Source organism: Hoplias malabaricus, chromosome 17 (genome assembly GCF_029633855.1).
Source record: "Hoplias malabaricus isolate fHopMal1 chromosome 17, fHopMal1.hap1, whole genome shotgun sequence".
NCBI lineage: Eukaryota > Metazoa > Chordata > Actinopteri > Characiformes > Erythrinidae > Hoplias > Hoplias malabaricus.
Window position 1 is genome coordinate 14,732,450 of NC_089816.1, and position 19,101 is coordinate 14,751,550.

General features: G+C 42.8%; 1 protein-coding gene across 1 annotated transcript in view; it reads left to right on the top strand.

Annotated features, from left to right (window-relative positions):
* The window catches only part of shank2b (SH3 and multiple ankyrin repeat domains 2b), a 168,749-nt gene that overhangs the window by 39,491 nt on the left and 110,157 nt on the right, over positions 1-19,101 (top strand). Inside the window, exons 10-11 of the mRNA XM_066649888.1 lie at positions 7,366-7,443; positions 13,404-13,470. Of these exons, the coding sequence (XP_066505985.1) occupies positions 7,366-7,443; positions 13,404-13,470 (145 nt within the window). The remainder of the gene's footprint in view (positions 1-7,365; positions 7,444-13,403; positions 13,471-19,101) is intronic.

Consider the following 19,101-nt stretch of genomic DNA (forward strand, 5'->3'; position numbering starts at 1 on the left):
ACAATAATGAGCTGAACACAAGTAGGAGATAAGGAAAGAGACATAACATGAGCTATGCCAATGACTAAGAGACAGCGCAGAATACACAGAAAGAAAGACTAAGAAAAGTTAGAAAAGAATGTAGACCTAGATGAAACAGAGAAAGAATCAGTGAAACCAGGACTAGAATTTTAAACCAATAAGAAAGACCAAACATTAGAAGCAAATCAGGAAGTAAGACAACAACAGAGAAAGCCAAGAACAAGAAACTAAAATAATTAAAAACAACAACAACAAAAAGTATTCCACTAAGCAGAATCTCAGTATGTGTTGTTGTCTGTACTTTTGTTCTTGTGGACTTGGGAAAGGTCATCAGTCACAGCCCAAGTGCTGTTCCATTTATAAGTCCACATCTAGCCAAGTACAGTCCAAATACCCGGATGTGTTCTGGCTCCGCTCGTACAACCCCAATTGCAATGAAGTTGGGACATTGTGTAAAACATACATAAAAACTGAATACGATGATTTGCAAATCCTTTTTTACCTATATTCAATTGAATACACTACAAAGACAAGATAGTTAATGTTCAAATGAATAAACCTTATTGTTTTTTTTTTTTTTTCAAATATTCACACATTTTGAATTTGAGGCCTGTAACACATGCAGAATGTAGCTTGGCATTGTCTTGCTAAAGTAAGCAGGGATGTCCCTGAAAAAGATGTTGCTTGGATGGCAGCATATTTTGCTCCAAAACCTGAATGTGCCTTTCAGCATTAATTGTGCCTTCACAGATGTGCAAGTTACCGATGCCATGGGCACTAACACACCCCCATACTATCAGAGATGCTGGCTTTTGAACTATGCGCCGATAACAATCCAGACAGTCCTTTTCCTCTTTGGCCCGGAGGACACGATGTCAATGATTTCCAAAAACAACTTGAAATGTGGACTAGTCAGACCACTTTTGCACTTTGCGTCAGTCCATCTCAGATGAGATCGGGCCCAGAGAAGCTGGTGGCGTTTCTGGGTGTGGTTGATATATGGCTTTGCTTTGCATGGTAGTGTTTTAACTTGTACTTGTAGATGGAGCAACAAACTGTTTTCACTGACAATGGTTTTCTGAAGTGTTCCTGAGCCCATGTGGTAATATTCGTTACAAGATGATGTCGGTTTTTAATGCAATGCCGCCTGAGGGATTGAAAGTCACAGGCATTCAGTGTTGGTTTTCGGCCTTGCCGCTTACTTGCAGAGATTTCTCCAGATTCTCTGAATCATTTGATGATGTTATGGACTGTAGATGAAGAAACCCCTAAATTCTTTGCAATTGTACATTGAGAAACATTCTTAAACTGTTGGACGATTTGCTCATGCAGTTGTTCAAAGTGGTGAATCTCGCCCCATTATCACTTGTGAACGACTGAACCCTTCAGGGATGTTGCCTTTATACCCAGTCTTGACACTTCTGTTTTCAATTAAACTGTTCACCTGTGGAATGTTCCAAACAGGTGTTTTTTGAGCATTCCTCAACTTCCCCTGTCTTTGTTTCCCCTGTCCCAACTCTTTTGGAACGTGTTGAAGGCCTCAAATTAAAAATGAGTTAATATTTGCAAAAAAACTATAAAGTTTATCCATTTCAACATTAAATGTCTTGTCTTTGTAGTGTATTCAATTGAATATAGGTTGAAAAGGATTTGCAAATCATCGTATTCTGTTTTTAGGTATGTTTTACACAACGTCATTGGAATTGGGGTTGTATTATTGAGGACGCAATGAGACCTGACTTCTGTAGACTTGAGAGAGTCAGATATCCCAGAATGCATTTTGCACCAACCTCAACACAGTGACAGAGAGATCATCAAATATTTCACAGTTCCAATAGCAGAATGATCATACAGCGAGCGTCCTCTTATTGGGAGTTTGTACTCGCGAGTTGAACTTGCCCAAACAGTCCAAACATGATGTACTTTATATTGAGAAACAGCCACCACACAAATCTTTTTGTGTGGTCATTTATGACTGTGTGTTGTCTTTTATGATCATTTTGTGAGAGTTAGACAGTAACACTTATTACAGTGTAGGTGGAGCACACACTTTTCAGTTAGCAGAAAATTATGCTAGCAGTGTTCTAGGTTTCCCCACTAGAAAAACTAAATTAAACCAACCCCCTACAAAGCTATGTTGTGTTTTGTTATGGCAGGAGTAGAACTGTACAGGGTGCCCCTCTAAAATAGCTCCAGACCACCACAAACAATCTGAGACCAATATGGTATTCATGTTAATCTATGCTAAAATATAGGGATGGGTTTATTTATCTGCCTGTTAAGAGTTACCATTAGATTTGTAGCTGATTTAATTAATAAAAAATACTAGCATTAGCTTATTAGCAAGTGTCAGGGACTCATGGAGAACCATGTGCTGAGAGAGCACATGACGGGGAAAACAGACATGACAGGACGAGGGCGTGACAGATGCCCCCCCCTGAACGTGCAACTCCCGCTGCACATACACCTAAACCCCCCAGGAGCTGGCACAAGAGAGGGCATGGAAAACAAGACAATGAACCAACGGATGACAAGACGGGAACAGACACAGGAAATGGAGCTGGGGACTTGACAGGACTGGAAACTGGGGACTGGACAGGAGACTGACAAAGGGTGGAAACAGGAGAAGAAAGTTGGGAAAAAAACAGAGGACAGAAACGGAGACAAGCCAGCACTAGAGATGGGTGTTGAAACACTGGAATGAAGAGGGGGACGGACTGGAGACAAAACTGGAGAGCAGACAGGGGACTGAACAGGTGACTGATAAAAGGGAAAAGGAGACAGAACTTGGGACTGGAAAGGACTAGACAAGACAGGAGTGGACACATGAGACTGGGGTTGCACATTGGACAGGAACTGAGACAATATTGGGGACTGAACAGGTTTAGAGACAGAAGACTAGACAGAAGAAGGTGACAGAACAGGGGACAGGACGTTGGACCGGAAGGGAGACAAGACAAGTGACTGAACACTAGATGGATATGGGGACTGGACATGAGGCAGGACAAGTGAAGGGACTGGGTGCTGGGAATGGACAGGAGACTGGACTTGAGACAGGACAGAGGGTTGAATCGGGGACTGGAATGGAGACAAGACAGGAGAAGAGACAGGTGACAAGACACTAGACTGAAACGGGGACTGGACTGGATTATTAACAGGGGACTGGACAGGACTTGGCTGGGGAACAGGGACCAGGACGTTTACAGGGACAGACAGGAACACAGTGACAGGGACGGCAACAGAGACAAAGGCAGACACAGGTACAGGGACGAGGACAGAGACAGGAACCAGGACAAGAACAGACATGGGAATCAAAACAACTTGGGGATGCCCAGGACTGGCAAATGTCTGAGGAACCAGTCTGGGCACAGTTCTGGAGATCGGCCCCGAAGTCCTTTGGGCCGACCTACGGACACAACCTGGAGCGGCCGAGGCCACAATCACGGATGCAGAAGCGGCCGGGGCCACAGTTAAGGGTGCAGAAGCGGCCGGGGCCACAGTCACGGGTGCAGAAGCGGCGGGGGATGCCGCCTTCTCGGGGACAGGAGCGGCCGAGGAAGCCGCCTTCTCGGGGACAGGAGTGGCAGAGGAAGCCACCTTCTCGGGGACAGGAGCTGTGGAAGGCTTAGGAGGTCTGGTGGGCACACGCTTGTGTGACTTTCTGAAGGCGCCCCTGTTAACCTCATCTCCTTTGTCTTGAGGTTTGAGGCTAACAGTACCAGCCCTCAAACCCCAAATTTCCCCGGACCTGAGGGGGTAGTCCTCAGGAGCAGGGGGTCCTGCAGAGACGTCCTCGGGAGCAGGCCGGGAGAATCATGTTTTTAGAAGTTTACAAAATGAATCCACACTAAGTGCTGGGGCTTTTTCTTTTAGTACTTTCTCTGCCCACTTCAACGCTTTAACGAACATGACCTGGATCAGGTCAGGAGGAGCTGGACAGGTTAAAAACTGAAAATAAAGTTTGCACTGCAAAATTAAACCCTCACCCTTTGGACTGCCTTCAAATCCTGTAGGGACTCCCATAAAAGACTGTAAAACAGCAGGTTGATCACCCACCATTCTGGCCAGTAATTTCTCCCCTTGTTTAAGGGGTTTGTCCAGTATTACGGCTGTGTTAGCTGCGTCCTTAAATTGGTCGGACATTCTGTCAGGGACTCGCGGAGGGCGGACTGACGGAGGCGGACGCATACGCTAAAACACAGATAAACTTCATTTGCAAAAAGAATAATGAAACAGAGACTGGGACAAAAACCAAAATGAGGGAAAGTAGAAACAGACAGACCTGAGACTCAATGACGACAGAGAAACTAAACAGTGACAGGAAACGAAGCGAAGCACGGACAAGACAAAACGAGGAACAGACAAACTGACGGGAGCAATACGACTTAGAAATGAACCAACTGGATACGAGACACAACCAAGGTGAAATGTCCGACAAGAGGAAGTGAGAGAAGGGGACTTAAATACAAAACACAGACAAGACGCAACTGGGACACAGACAAGACAGATAACGAGGGTGCAGGGTAACAAATGAGACACAGACGAGGAGGCGGAACAAAGGCGGGACTAAGGCGGAGACATGGACAACAACAAACAGAACCATGTGTTGAGAGAGCACATGGCGGGGAAAACAGACATGACAGGACGAGGGCGTTACAGCAAGATAATAAAATGATATTTGCATTGGCCTTGTAAATTGTTTCATTTATAAAATAATGCTAGTATTGGCTTTGTAGATGGTTTTATTTATAAACCTGCACTGTCAGTGATTAGCATTAGCGCTGGCAGGATTTATGAATTGAAAGCAGCTTGTTAATGTTCACAGTCTAAAAGCAGCCAGACGGAGTGTGGCCCTTCTGCTTCCTCAACAGGGATCCAGGCTGCAGGGTCACAGCATGGGCTCAGGAGCTAATGTACTGTAAAATCAGTTACACCACAGTAGTGCTGAGTAATATACGATCAGACCTTGCGTACTAGAGTCACTTAGTGATATATATATCTTGAGTACTGATAAATAATGTGTTATCCATTATAACACTCCGGTCCTTAATATACATCTGAGATAATTTCATTCTGTTTAGCGCATGTCAAGTATGGTATTCCCTGCTAGTGCTCAGTCAGAATGGAGTCCATATTGGCAAGCTGCTGTTTCTGAATCAGCTGAGATTTCTAGGATCTGACTATGACTCAAGATCAGCTCCCCCGCTGTGTAAATACAGGCAGAGTCCTGGTGATATGTTAATCACTTCTTTGCAGTAATAGGATTTTGAGACAATAGGTACTGTGAATTGAATATAGCTAACTTGTTCTTTATAAAAGCGATATAATGTTTACCTAAAAAGGAATGCTGTTTATTATTCAATTCTGATTTTATTTATTAGAATGATAATAATAAAGAGGAAATCATAAAAGTAAAAGAAAAATACTAGTCTGCCTCATTTACTCACACTCTGTTGGCATATTGCCCCACAGCTTGCGTGGGTGGTGTCTTTATGCTCTGTTTCAGTGTGCAAAAGAGTTTTGAAATATTTCCATATGACTCTTTGTAGCATTATTTGTTTTTCAAGTCATAGCGACACTGTTATTCACAGGATCCACCAAGATTCTGGGGGAAAATATATGCAAGATAAAACGTATCTGGTTTGGAGCCTGCTTTTGACCTTGTTCGGGCAGCCTGCTCAAATCTGATTTCTCAGCAAAAAGCCACAAGAAATTTGACTTTTACCAGTCGGCTTCAAATCTCAATTCGATTATATCACAAAAAATCTTGTAGCTCCGAAATAAGCTTTGTTTTTAGTGGAGGTTAACATAAGGAGATGTTATTCTGAGAGTTTTGAAGCGTTTATATTGGACCTTCTATCATTTAGTTAAAAAAGCCCATGCTGTGCTCAAATAACATGATGGATGTAAAATTACTGAGGTGAAATCACTGAGGTAAAGCTCTGAATAGCACCCTCTGTGGAACATTTTGGTAAACGTGTGAGTATGTATGTGAGTGAGTGAGGAGTACTTCAAATCAGATCTTTGATCACACGACTCAGTTTGACCTCTCAGATTGGATGTCATGTTTTTTTTTTTTTTTATCATAAATCTTTGCTCTTTTCTTTGCTTCTTGTGTTAATGCCCACAGCGTGGCTATCTGAGCAAACGTGGCTACAAAATTTTACCTTGCAATACGGACAGAGTAAACATGCAACCATTGTGCTGTGTGTGAAAAACCTAGGTTTGTGATAGAGCTGTTTTTCTCATATCACGTCAGTTCATTGGTGTATCTTACAACAATAAGGTTTTAGAACCTGCTGTATCTTCTTAGAGGTGAATGCTTTCTCAGTATGATGTATCACAGAAGAATTGCTGCAGAGGTCACAGCTGGCACATGATGAATTATAGTGTCCTCTACACTCACCAGTGGAGTCATTACTTACCAAACGCTATGTGTTTACTGGCCCAATCATGGCCTCTTTTGACCCACTGAATACCTCTCCAGATGTGAGCCACAGTGTCCTCAATTGATCAATTGCAACACAGCCATGAACCTGTGGTGGGCAGGTGCTGTTTTCTTTCACTTTGTTTACGGTAAACGCATGGCGCTGCTCCATCACCATGTCAACAAGGACCACGAACAGTGCCAAATGCACAGTGGTGATATTTACCTGCACAGGGAAATGGAAACCGTATACACACACACACACACACACACACACTTATTCTTTGTATAAGCGCTGTCAGCAACAGCGAAACTAGTATTAGCAGGAAGGTAGGAGGAGAGTGCGATGGAGGTGTACGTGTGTGTTGGGTTTTTGTGGTGAGGCATTCCGTGGGTGGGCTGCTGAATCCAGCTGGCTGGAGTGGGCTGGAGTGCTACAAAGCCACATCTCTCTCTCTCTCTCTCTCTCTCTCTCTCTCTCTCTCTCTCTTTCTCTCTCACACACCAACACACATAGACCACACAAACACATCACTGCACAGACCCCCTCATTCTCACTGATTCTGAATTTGGGTGTTGACATTCCACAAGCTTCACACCTGGTGTTGGAGGCCAGAATGCTGAAGTCTGTCACTCTCCACTGCAGCCTGTTTTAAGCAGGGTGAGATCATTTATAGACACTTAGGAGCTTGCTATTTCTACGGCTTTGACCTATTCTTGGAATTATTGAGCGGGAAATATGTTTTTAGAAATATTTGGACTGGATTGTAGCTTAGAAAGCGTTCATATGAATGATGTATGCCAGTTTGTTTGAGTTTGGTTTATGATAGAACAGAACAGAAAAGAGTGGGTGGGCGAATGTGCGGATACTTTCAGCCAAGGATGAAACCATTTCAATCTTTCTTTTCCCTTTGAAGGAGAATTGTGCCAGAGTTTTGCTGGTGCGGGGAGCCAGCCAGGACGTGAAGAACCACCGCGGGCAAACTCCTTTCCAGGTATGTACAGAACTCTAACACAAACATACAGTAGATACTATACTGCAGCAGCCTGACAAGCCCTCCACTGTGCTTTAGCTCCCTGTTTATTGGTCTATTACCATAACAGTACAGTGAGCGTTCCAGGGCTTGGGATTCCTTCCATTAGGTTTATTCTTTTAGGTTCAGTTTTTTTGTGCTAAGTCTTACTTATGCTTTTCCTCTTAGCGCTGCTGAAACAGGAATGGAAATGTTTATTAATGTAGGTACCTCTATATTCCTGATTGATCACATTTCAACAGCCATTGTGTAAGAATCCTCTTAGAGTGCTATGAATAAGCTGCTAATGTGGTAATGTTTGTTTGTGTGTTTCACTGTCTCAGCTTAGAAATGCAGAATCATACAGCTTCAGCATCAAATCATTTCATTTTTCACCAGTGGCTCCCAGGAGTTCAGATACATTGCCGGTTGCTTCATAATATTCCTCTAATGAAGAATAGGGGGTGTTTTAACTGCATAACCAACCTAAACCTACAAACCTATATAATACTATGGTTCTAGTTCTAGTTCATTCTCCACCTGTTTAAGAGATACTGAAATCACTGAATTAACTGAACTAAAAGAAAAGCTTTTCTGTGAATTATCTTTTCATGGAGACTAGCATAGATGTTCATAATGTTAGCATTAGCTAGCTTACAAACTGGCTAACAATTTACATAGTAATTATTCTAAAAATGGCAATAAACACATCATTATATACCTTTCTAGATCACATTATGGGGAAAGTGTTTGTGATGTTATAGTGTGTGGGGTGTTAATCCTGGAAGACTTTAAATTCATGTGTTACCAAAAACAGGAGAGAACAGCCTTGAGCACTCCAGCATTGTACAGGAACCAACAACAACACTGGATCTTTTGGTACAGGGCTGATGCTGATTAAGAAAAGGACAATTCCAGTTTTCTGGTTAGGTTTATTTTACTGGATTATGCTGCAACACTGTACAAGCGGACAGTGTTGATTGTGTTTGTCAGATCTGAGCAGTAGCATGTTGCATTAGTTTGAGAAGGTTCAGGATATTGCTCACACATTCTCTTCACTTTCTTTTGATACTGTAACAAAAGCATGCTTTTTGGAGCAGTCGTTTGCTCAGTGCTTTTAGCAGAATTAGAGCTGGTGTTCACAAGCTAGGGGTCTCCACTTATGCGTCATTAAATTGCTCTACGAATTACTAGGTCGGTCAGTCAGTGCTTATTATTAATAGATTTTTTTGTGGTTAGTTGTCATTTCTCTTTCAAAATGACTGACATGCAGTAAAATGTTCAAAGGTTGAAATAATCTTAAATTGTATGTGAAATTACTTGCACAATAAAAGGTTAAATGCTCAAAGGATGAATTTAAATTTGGGATTTAAATGTAATTTTAACACAGGTGTGCTGGAATGTGAAATAGAGGCAAAAACTCAACACTAATAGGAAAACTTAAAGACAAAGTTCAGCAAATTTAACTTGAGTTATGCAAGTGCCCTGTGGGATAAATAAGGGCATATAGTTTCATTGATGTGATGCGCAATAGCACCCTCTTGAGGAGCGTTTCCTAACTGACTGAGTATGCCACTGAATGATGAGTGAGTGAGGGAATTATGTGATTAAAAAGTATGTATTTGCTTGAGAGTGAGTGAATGATTGAGTATGTATGTGATTGATTGATTGAGTGAGGGTATTACTTAAGAACTAATAAATCTATTTATTTTTATTGTGAACCATTACTTTATTGAAATGTCATTGAGTTACTGTGCTGGTAACTCTCCTGAGACCCAGCCCCCGCTTCTTCTTGGAAGCAGGGTGTGGTGGCTGGTGCCATGCTTCAGTAACGGAGGATCTACAGTGAGGTTTAGAGGCAAAGAAGGCTGAAGAAACAAAGGCAAACCAGCATGATGCACACTTAGAAGCTTTAATAATCAGCAGCCTCTCGGGGATTGTAGAATTGGCTTGAAACACAATTTCATTTGGGCCAACGCTCATAACCGTGGGTTTTTTTCCATCTATAATGAGCAATATCATGTTGTGGCCAGTATTGTTTGGATTTGGGACTTGTGTCTCATTTGTGTTTTGACATCATATACATTAATACTTGTAACAATATCAGTCTCATTTCTCATCTCAGTCCAAATTGATTATTAGTAAAAACACTCGACTGAAAACCTTTTACATATTTGCCAAGGTTTAAGATCAGTCTGTTTGGCTGATTATTCAGAAAGAGGTTAGACACTGGCTTATTTCTATGTGAACTTCTTGTTACTGACATTTAGTTCATGAAATAATATTTTTGAGTGTTTAGTGGCACAGTTTAATTTCCTGTGGTAAATGTCAGTTTCACACCCACCCCTTACTCTTACCCACACCAGCGCACGGCTCCTGAAGTCATTGGCTCTCTGCAGTGGACGTTACAGAAGTGAAATACTGTGCTTTGCATTTGGACAGATATATGGCCCTCAATTTGATGTTTCTTCTGAAACCAAAGGGGACAATAGTGCATTTAACCTCCTTTACTGTGTACCAGCCTCTGCTCTTGCAGTTCCTTTACCATTGACTATGGTGACCTTAAGTGACCAAGTGAGCTGACCTCCAGTGATGTTGTGTTTTAATGGTGACTCATAAAAAACAGTGGCTTGTTTCACATGCTTCAGAGGAAGTGTCCTGGGTATCACTAATTAAAAGCCGATTTATGCCTCTCTGTTGACTCAGTGGAGAGCCTACGCAATAGTCTGCGCAAGTGCCTTATGCCATTTTGAGTATTTATACTTAAGCCTTTGTGTGTCTGCATTGCTTTGCAATTACACCGCCAAACCACTAGGGCTGAAACACAAATATCCTTCCTCTACCATCTGTAGTACATGATGTAGTGGTGTAGTTGTATTAGTTTTATAACCTGTGCCGTGCATTATTTAGGGAGTAGAGTGCGTAGTTTACATGTGGTGCCAGGAAAGAAACAAATACAACACTGGCACTTGTTCCCACTCCTTGTAGCAAGATTTTTTAATTCATTCATTCATTATCTGTAAGCAGTTATCCGGTTCAGGGTTATGAGTCCGGAGCCTACCCGGAATAAGTGGGCGCAAGGCAGGAACACACCCTGGAGGGGGCGCCAGTCCTTCACAGGGCGACACACACACACACACACACTCACACCTACGGACATTTTTGAGTTGCCAATCCACCTACCAACATGTGTTTTTGGACGGTGGGAGGAAACCGGAGCACCCGGAGGAAGACACAGGGAGAACACACCAAACTCCTCGCAGACCTCACCCGGAGTGAGACTCCAGGTCCCTGGAGCTGTGTGACATTATGTGCTGTGCCACTGTGCCGTCCAAAGTTTTTTCTTTTTTTTAATTATTATTCCTATTTTTATTTATATGTATTTTATTTGTTTATGTTCAAGCATAAACTTGGCTTTTATATGGAACTGGGGTGGAAATTGAGAGGAGAAAATTTGCATATCAAATGTCAGTTACATAGCATTTTTAAATCATATACAAAGTCAGTAATCAGCTGATAGAGATGCACTTTGATAGTTAAGGACCCTATTCATCTGTGTTAAAACCACTTTGCCTGGACCCCTAAATTGCTGTAAAGAGATGCGTTCTCACTATGAGCTTATAAACGTGTCTTTAGAAAGTGCATGACTGGCCAAATGATTCAATAGACAGAATATTTTTAACAGCTTGAAAATTCAGGGTTTCTCACACAGCAATGTCTTTACTATTCAACGTAAAAGTGTCTTAGCGAGGTCAGTGGATGAGCTCTGTGAGTGGCACTGCCATTATAGGGCCATTTATACGCCATTGTTGTATCAAAATGTCCATATTGTCCTGACCTTTAGAAGCATTTGATTTGTCTGGTGGTAAATGAATAATTAGATAGTGAAATATTCCCACTCGTAGACTATATATTGTGTTAACTCTGCTCCTGGGCCATTGTGTCTACTGTCTAGACAGTGATTATTCTTCAAAAAATAAATTAAAATGGCCTATAGTTATTCTCTTTGGCCGTTTGTTGTTCCAAAGGCCTTATTCATTAAAATAGCACCAAATATACATATATTTTACCTAATCTAAACATACATTTCTTAGAGAATCATATCAGACTTGTTCAAGCACTGAATTTCAGAAGAACAGTGTATCATGTGGCTCCTCTCCAGTCATTGCCTATCAGCTTTAAACTGACCTCCCCAGCTCCAGGCTTCTATGTAGGAGTTAGGGAGTTTATGTAATGTACACATCAGTGCCGCTGTTGCTGCATTGTTTAATGCCTCGTATTATTCATCTCACAATGCTAAAATTAGGTTTCACACCTCAGTAGCTGCTTGATTACAGTTAATTTGAAGCACCCAAACTGCTACGCTTAGATTCTGCCTGGATAATCTAGACCTTTTCTGTCCAGAAATGACCCCAGTCAGAAAATAATACAGGAGCTTACAAATCATTTCCATTTAAACCTTCGGTGCAACTCCAGTGACTGTTAATAGCAGGTCATCTACATCATTGACTGTGGCAGTCGAAAGGCCACATAGCACTGCTGAACTGAGATAAATACTAAGCAAGTTAATGTTAACATCAGGAATATTCATAAATATTTGCATATTCTTAATGAACTGGCAAAGAATTTGCATGTTTGGCAGTTAAGGCAGCAAAGTGCCACTGCAAGTAGTGCCGCTGCCTCACAGCCAGGTTCTCGGTGTCCTGGGTTTGATCCTCGCCATGGGTCACTGTCATCGAGGAGCTTGATGTGTTTTCCCTGTGTCTGTATGGGTGTCCTTTAGGTACTGGTGGGTGGGTTGGCTGTGCAAAACATGGGTGTGACTGGGTGTTAGTTAGTGTGTTAGTGTGTATGCGAGAGACTATGTATACTGCCCTGTCCAGGGTGTGTTCCTGCACAGCACTGCAATCGTTGCTGCCATATAGGCTTCCATCCCATTGCAACTGACAAATGAATTATGCTGATGAATATTATACATTTTCCTGCATATCTCTCTTGTCACCGTTTTAAAAAAATATTTTACATAAACTACTAAGCAGAAGCTCCACTCCTACTTTAAGATCTGAACACATCCTCAGCTGTTTGTGCCCAATCTTCCTCTGTGAGAGGTACAAGTATGGGTCTGAAAGGATGTGTGTCTGCCAAGAAGTCTTTAATGGGAAAACATAATAGTCACCAAAAATACATTTCCAAATCGAACAAAGATGCTGCTTGTGTTCTCATAACAATAGACTCACCACTCGAGAGTCCAGGTTTGTGTTTTGTGTCACTAGAGAAGCAGAAAATGCAGCCAACTTCTAAGACTGAACTTTGGTGGTGTGTGATTTGTCTCTGCCGAAGGTTACTGAAAAGAATCCACTCTTTATATAGTAAATGATGGAAGAATATAAATTACATTTTACTGTAGAAGATTCTGTGTAATTTTCTGTTGAGTAAGACATAATGAAAGGTGGTCTTTGACCTTTGTGTAGCGCAGTCTTTTCATATTTTCTAAGGCTTCTTGGTCGACTCCTGCGTGTTTAAAATTCTATAAATATGAGTGGTAGATTTCATGATTACTGCTGTGTTGGTGTCCTGTTACTTCTCACTGAAGCACATTTTGTCAGAGGTGATCTCAGAACCAGTGGTGTTACATCAGTGTTTAGCCACTGTAGAGACCTGGGCAGTGTTGTGTAAGAATGGTCACTGTGTGGTAGGTGTCTAAGGTCTGGTTGTTTGTTGACTCAGGCACTCTTTCATAGTGTCCAACACCCACACTTCTTTTTATTTAGATTTCATCTTGTTAAAAAAATGTATGTCACATGATTTACACTTCCACAGAGCGAGTTGGCAGCCGGTTTAACTCTGGGATTGAGTTAAGTTTAAAAGGAAAGGTCAGATATTGCATACTGATGGAAGGGATTAATGGACCTTACTGATTTCTGTTCTCTTTTTCTCTGAAGGTGGCCATAATCGCCGGCAACTTTGAGCTGGCAGAGTTCATAAAGAACCACAAGGAAGCTGATATTGGTAAGTCAGAGCTTGCTTTCATCCTCTGAGCGCTTCTAATTTGGAATAGGAGTTCTGGGGAGGGGTTGCAGAACTCCCCCAGAATTCAAAATGTGAAAATATCATTGCACAACGATACAATGAAATTTAGACTGTGTTTAACCTTCCCTTGACAGTGAAAACACACACACACCGGAAGTTCACCGCTGGTTCAACAGCCACAGCTGAAGAGCCATTGAGTAAGGCATCTCACCCCCAAAATGTTCCTCGGGCACCTCGTGTTCACTGGCCCTGGACACTAGTGTTTGTGTGTGTGTGTGTGTGTGTCTGTCTTCATCAAATTTTTTAAAATCTATTCAATCATATTTTTCGCAGTTTATTTTTTGGTAATTAGCATGTGAACATCAGACGTAGACGTTGTGTAGCATGGCATTGTGGTCTCCTCCTTGAATACAGCATATGATTATGGGTAATTAGCGCTATGTTTAGGTTTTTATAGACGGGATGAATAATTACTCTTGGACGCTGGTCTATATTGCCGTTACCCATGACACATGTAGCAGATGTCAATGTTAATTTATCGAGAGGGAAAGTCATCAGCATATTTCCCTGACAGCCTGAGCCACCTGCTGAGGAATTCACCCCAGATTGAACACGCTCGTCTCGGCTAATAGCACGCGTAATCAACTACTCTCATTAAAGCAGTGGGGTCCATAACAAATTGAATTAATCATTAGACATCATTAGACACTCTGGAATAGGACAAATGAGACGTCACAGCTTTGGATCAACATCAGCATCAACAACATCAAGCAGGACTGACTTAAACATTATTAACTTTGTTAAACATTACAGTTTAACACTTAGACATAAATATAAATGTACTGGGGGTCACTGTAGAGCAGCAGGTAGTGTCGCTGTCACACAGCTCAAGGGACCTAGAGGTTGTGGGTTCAAGCTGTGAGGAGTTTGGTGTGTTCTCCCTGTGTCTACGTGGGTTTCCTCTGGGTGACTGTGAGGAGAGTGGTGTGTTCTCCATGTGTCTGCGTGGGTTTCCTCCGGGTGACTGTCTGTGAGGAGTTTAGTGTGTTCTCTCTGTGTCTGCGTGGGTTTCCTCCGGGTGACTGTCTGTGAGGAGTGTGGTGTGTTCTGCCTGTGTCTGCGTGGGTTTCCTCCGGGTGACTGTCTGTGAGGAGTTTAGTGTGTTCTCCCTGTGTCTGTGTGGGTTTCCTCCGGGTGACTGTCTGTGAGGAGTGTGGTGTGTTCTCCCTGTGTCTGTGTGGGTTTCCTCCGGGTGACTGTCTGTGAGGAGTTTAGTGTGTTCTCCCTGTGTCTGTGTGGGTTTCCTCCGGGTGACTGTCTGTGAGGAGTGTGGTGTGTTCTCCCTGTGTCAGCGTGGGTTTCCTCCGGGTGACTGTCTGTGAGGAGTTTAGTGTGTTCTCCCTGTGTCTGCGTGGGTTTCCTCCGGGTGACAGTCTGTGAGGAGTTTAGTGTGTTCTCCCTGTGTCTGCATGGGTTTCCTCCGGGTGAATGTCTGTGAGGAGTGTGGTGTTTTCTCCCTGTGTCAGCGTGGGTTTCCTCCGGGTGACTGTCTGTGAGGAGAGTGGTGTGTTCTCTCTGTGTCTGCGTGGGTTTCCTCCGGGTGACTGTCTGTCAGGAGTTTAGTGTGTTCTCCCTGTGTCTGCATGGGTTTCCTCCGGGTGACTGTCTGTGAGGAGTTTAGTGTGTTTTCCCTGTGTCTGCGTGGGTTTCCTCCCGGTGACTGTCTGTGAGGAGTGTGGTGTGTTCTCCCTGTGTCGGCGTGGGTTTCCTCCAGGTGACTGTCTGTGAGGAGTGTGGTGTGTTCTTCCTGTGTCTGCGTGGATTTCCTCCAGGTGACTGTCTGTGAGGAGTGAATGTGTGAGTGTGTGTTATCCTGTGAAGGACTGGTGCCCCCTACAGAGTGTGTTCACGCCTTGTGGATCCGGATCCATGAACTTGAATATAAAATGTACCGAATTACTATTTATTTGTCACTGAAGTAATACACAATTGTTCAGGACATTGGCATCACTTTGTCAAACAAACAGTTATGGATATAGTATTCACTATTTCATCATAAGTGGTAGCCACATGTGTTTGGGCTTGTAGTAAATGCCGATGTTGATAGTGGAAAATCTGAACACTTCAGCCTTCTGGGTCTCTATCATTATCAGTGTGAATAGTTCAGACTTTGTACCTTTCTTCTGATACATGGCTAGCATTCCTCTTTAACCAGGTGAATGTGCTCTGTTCCAAGGCTGTTATGGACGGTTCCTTTCCTTGCTGATGTTACCCTTGGCTGGGTCATTAGTGATCTGGACCTGGATTTCTGTGGAGCTGCTATGTAATATGACTTGATTTATGTGTTCTTGTGGTGACATATGATTGCATAGGGATGCACTGAGCCTCCTGCTTCTTCCTCATTAATATGAGCAGTCTGTGATGGAGGGAGTCAGCAGACTCCTGTATTTGCCCTGAAGGCTGCGTTTCTAATATGATGCTCGCCGTCACCCTATAGATACTTTCCACAGCTGAGCTCGAACACACATCTAGAGAGAGAGAGAGCGGCACTCTGCGGATCTGACCTACATAAGATAGAGAGTGTTCGGGAACAAGGCACACACACAATGTGAACACGTGTGCACACATACTCAATCGGAACAGTATTTGTACTATTTAATCACCCTTATTTTAGGGCGAAATCAGTGCTGAGCTCCTATAGTGGAGTAAATTTGGGATCAGAATATATTAGAAAAGTGTCACATTTCTGGACAGGTTTTTTTTTTCTCTCTTCCAGTCAGCTGTCCTGATTTTTCCTACTCCCATTTCCTCTCTCTCTCTCTCTCTCTCTCTCTCTCTCTCTCTCTCTCTCTCAGCCTGACGACATAAGAACAGCTCCACTGATCACTCTGTTTGCCTTTGTTTTCGGTGATGTGTTTGTTCTTGAAATAAACGCTTGTGTTTTTCCAGTGGTGTTAAAGCTGGGCGTAGGCTTGTCACAGTTATTACATAATCACATGATCGCAATTGTTTTCCCATTTGTTAGCCTCACAATTCCATGTTTAAATGCACTTTTGGATTGCAGCAAATACAGAAATGACAGAAAACGAAAATACTTGTATCAAGACAAACTGTCACGTCAGCTCAAGTTTCCCTCCAAGCCAGCAGAGGTCGATCTCTCTCCTGAACTCTGCCTTTGTAACTCAAACCTTACCCTTGTTTTTTTGTGAAAGGTTTATTGGGAGCTTGTTCAATACATGTTTTCTTTGTTTTATCACAAAGTGTGTCCTCAGTGAATGGTGTAATAGAGAGAAATACAATTTAAAAAATAGTGTATTTTATATGATGTTATTTTAATAAAAAATGGAAAGTAGAATCATGTGTTTCACTGAAAAAGCCAAAGAAAATTTCATTTTTCCTGAAATTTCAACACGTTTTGGGCAGTCAGCTCACCTTGTGACGATGGTAATGCAGAATGTTTTTGAGAAATAAGAACTGTCCAAAGAAAAATGCATCTCCATTTTTGTCAATTTTCAGTTTATTACTTAATTTGAGCAAAGCACCTGTCCTTCACGATCTGTGAAAATTTCAAGAGGAATCAACCAATAGAAATGATCTAAAATGACTTGGAATAAAGTCTTTACACTGAGTTCCTCTGAAAGTTAAGAAGGTTTTATTTTTCTCTTCTATAAAGTTACTATTTGGAGATACATTGCTGCACAGTGGTGCAGCAGGTAGGTGTCGCAGTCACACAGCTTCAGGGACCTGGAGGTTGTGGGTTCGAGTCCCACTCTGGGTGACTGTCTCTGAGGAGTGTGGTGTGTTCTCCCTGTGTCTGCGTGGGTTTCCTCCGGGAGACTGTCTGTGAGGAGTGTGGTGTGTTCTCCCTGTGTCTGCATGGGTTTCCTCCGGGTGCTTCGGTTTCCTCCCACGCTCCAAAAACACATGTTGGTAGGCTGGTTGGCAACTCTAGGTGTGTGTGTTGCCCTGTGAAGGACTGGCGCCCCCTCCAGGGTGTATTCCCGCCTTGTGCTCAATTAGTCTAGGTACGCTCTGGACCCACTGCAACTCTGAACTGGAAAGGGTTGCAGATAATGAATGAATTAATGTTTTTATTTGGACAATATGTAAAGTCTGTGAAGGTGTTGTTCTTATGAGCCCAGTATTCTTTAGCCTTACCCTGAAGTGATGGCATTGTTTCCACAGTCACCTATTACAGAATCGTCTTACTTTTGTAAAGTGTTGCTATGTCTTTTTTACTGCCTATAGACTGCTTTGCCCACTATGGCCCACTGTGTGTGGGACTTTAAAAAATGCTTGTGTCAGGTCGTGTTGTTTGTTGGACTTCTTGTTTTCACTATTGTGTATTACTAATCATCCAACTTTACAATGGAAATTACATTACAATTTACTGCTAGAAATGGCCTCAGGGTGGCACTGGGGTTTGTGACTACACTCATGTGCAGCTACGACACAGAGTGCTTTTATATGGAGATTATATAAGCCTGTTTTTGCCAGTATAGACAACATATCGTGCAGCACAGAGGGACATGCTTTTTTCCGTGGGTTCTGTCCGAGAGGCAGGTCCGTGTGCTGCTCTTTCTGAAAGCGCTGGCCTGAGGTGTGTGCTGTTGAAGACCTGGCATTATTCTGCCTCATCGCTTCTCTCCAGCTGTCACCTTTGGCTGTCACCCTCCACATGAAAATGCAGTGCCAATGTCAACACTCTCTCTTTCTCTCGCGCTCTCATTCACTCTCTCTTTTTCACCATTCTTTCCCTCTCCAAAAGCAATGCCAGTGCACTGTAAAAAATGTCAGTTTTTAATGGTTAAAATAGTGTTCTATTTGCATCATATTTACCACTGAATGTTCATTAAAAATAGAGCCCAGTTTTAATAAGGAATGTAGCTCATGTGTTTAGTGTGTTTGAATTTTTATTCAAATTTCATTTTTTTCATTGCTGTTTTAATTAGCCTAACATAGCCATTAAACCACCAAAAATATTCATGTATCAAACTATTGCAAAGTGAGTGACTGGGTGAGTGTGTGTGTGAGTGACTGGGTGAGTGTGTGTGTGTGTAAGTGACTGAGTGAGTGTGAGTGTGTGTGTGAGTGACTGGGTGAGTGCGCGCGGGTGAGTGACTGGGTGAGTGTGTGTGTGTGTGAGTAACTGGGTTAGTGTGTGTGCGCGTGTGAGTGACTAGGTAAGTGAATGTGTGAGTGACTGGGTTAGTGTGTGAGTGTGTGTGTGTGTGTGAGTGACTGGGAGTGTGTGTGTGACTAGGTGAGTGACTAGGTAAGTGTGTGTGTGTGACTAGGTGAGTGACTAGGTAAGTGTGTGTGTGTGTGTGTGAGAGAGAGAGAGAGAGAGAGAGAGACTGTGAGTGTGTGAGTGACTGGGTTAGTGTGTGTGTGTGTGTGTGAGTGACTGGGTTAGTGTGTGTGTGAGCGACTGGGTTAGTGTGTGTGCACGTGTGAGTGACTCGGTGAGTGTCTGTGTATGTGAGTGACAGGGTTAGTGTGTGTGCGCGTGTGAGTGACTGGGTGAGTGCGTGTGTGAGCGACTGAATTAGTGTGTGTGCACGTGTGAGTGACTGGGTGAGTGTGTGTGTGTGTGTGAGTGAGTGCGCG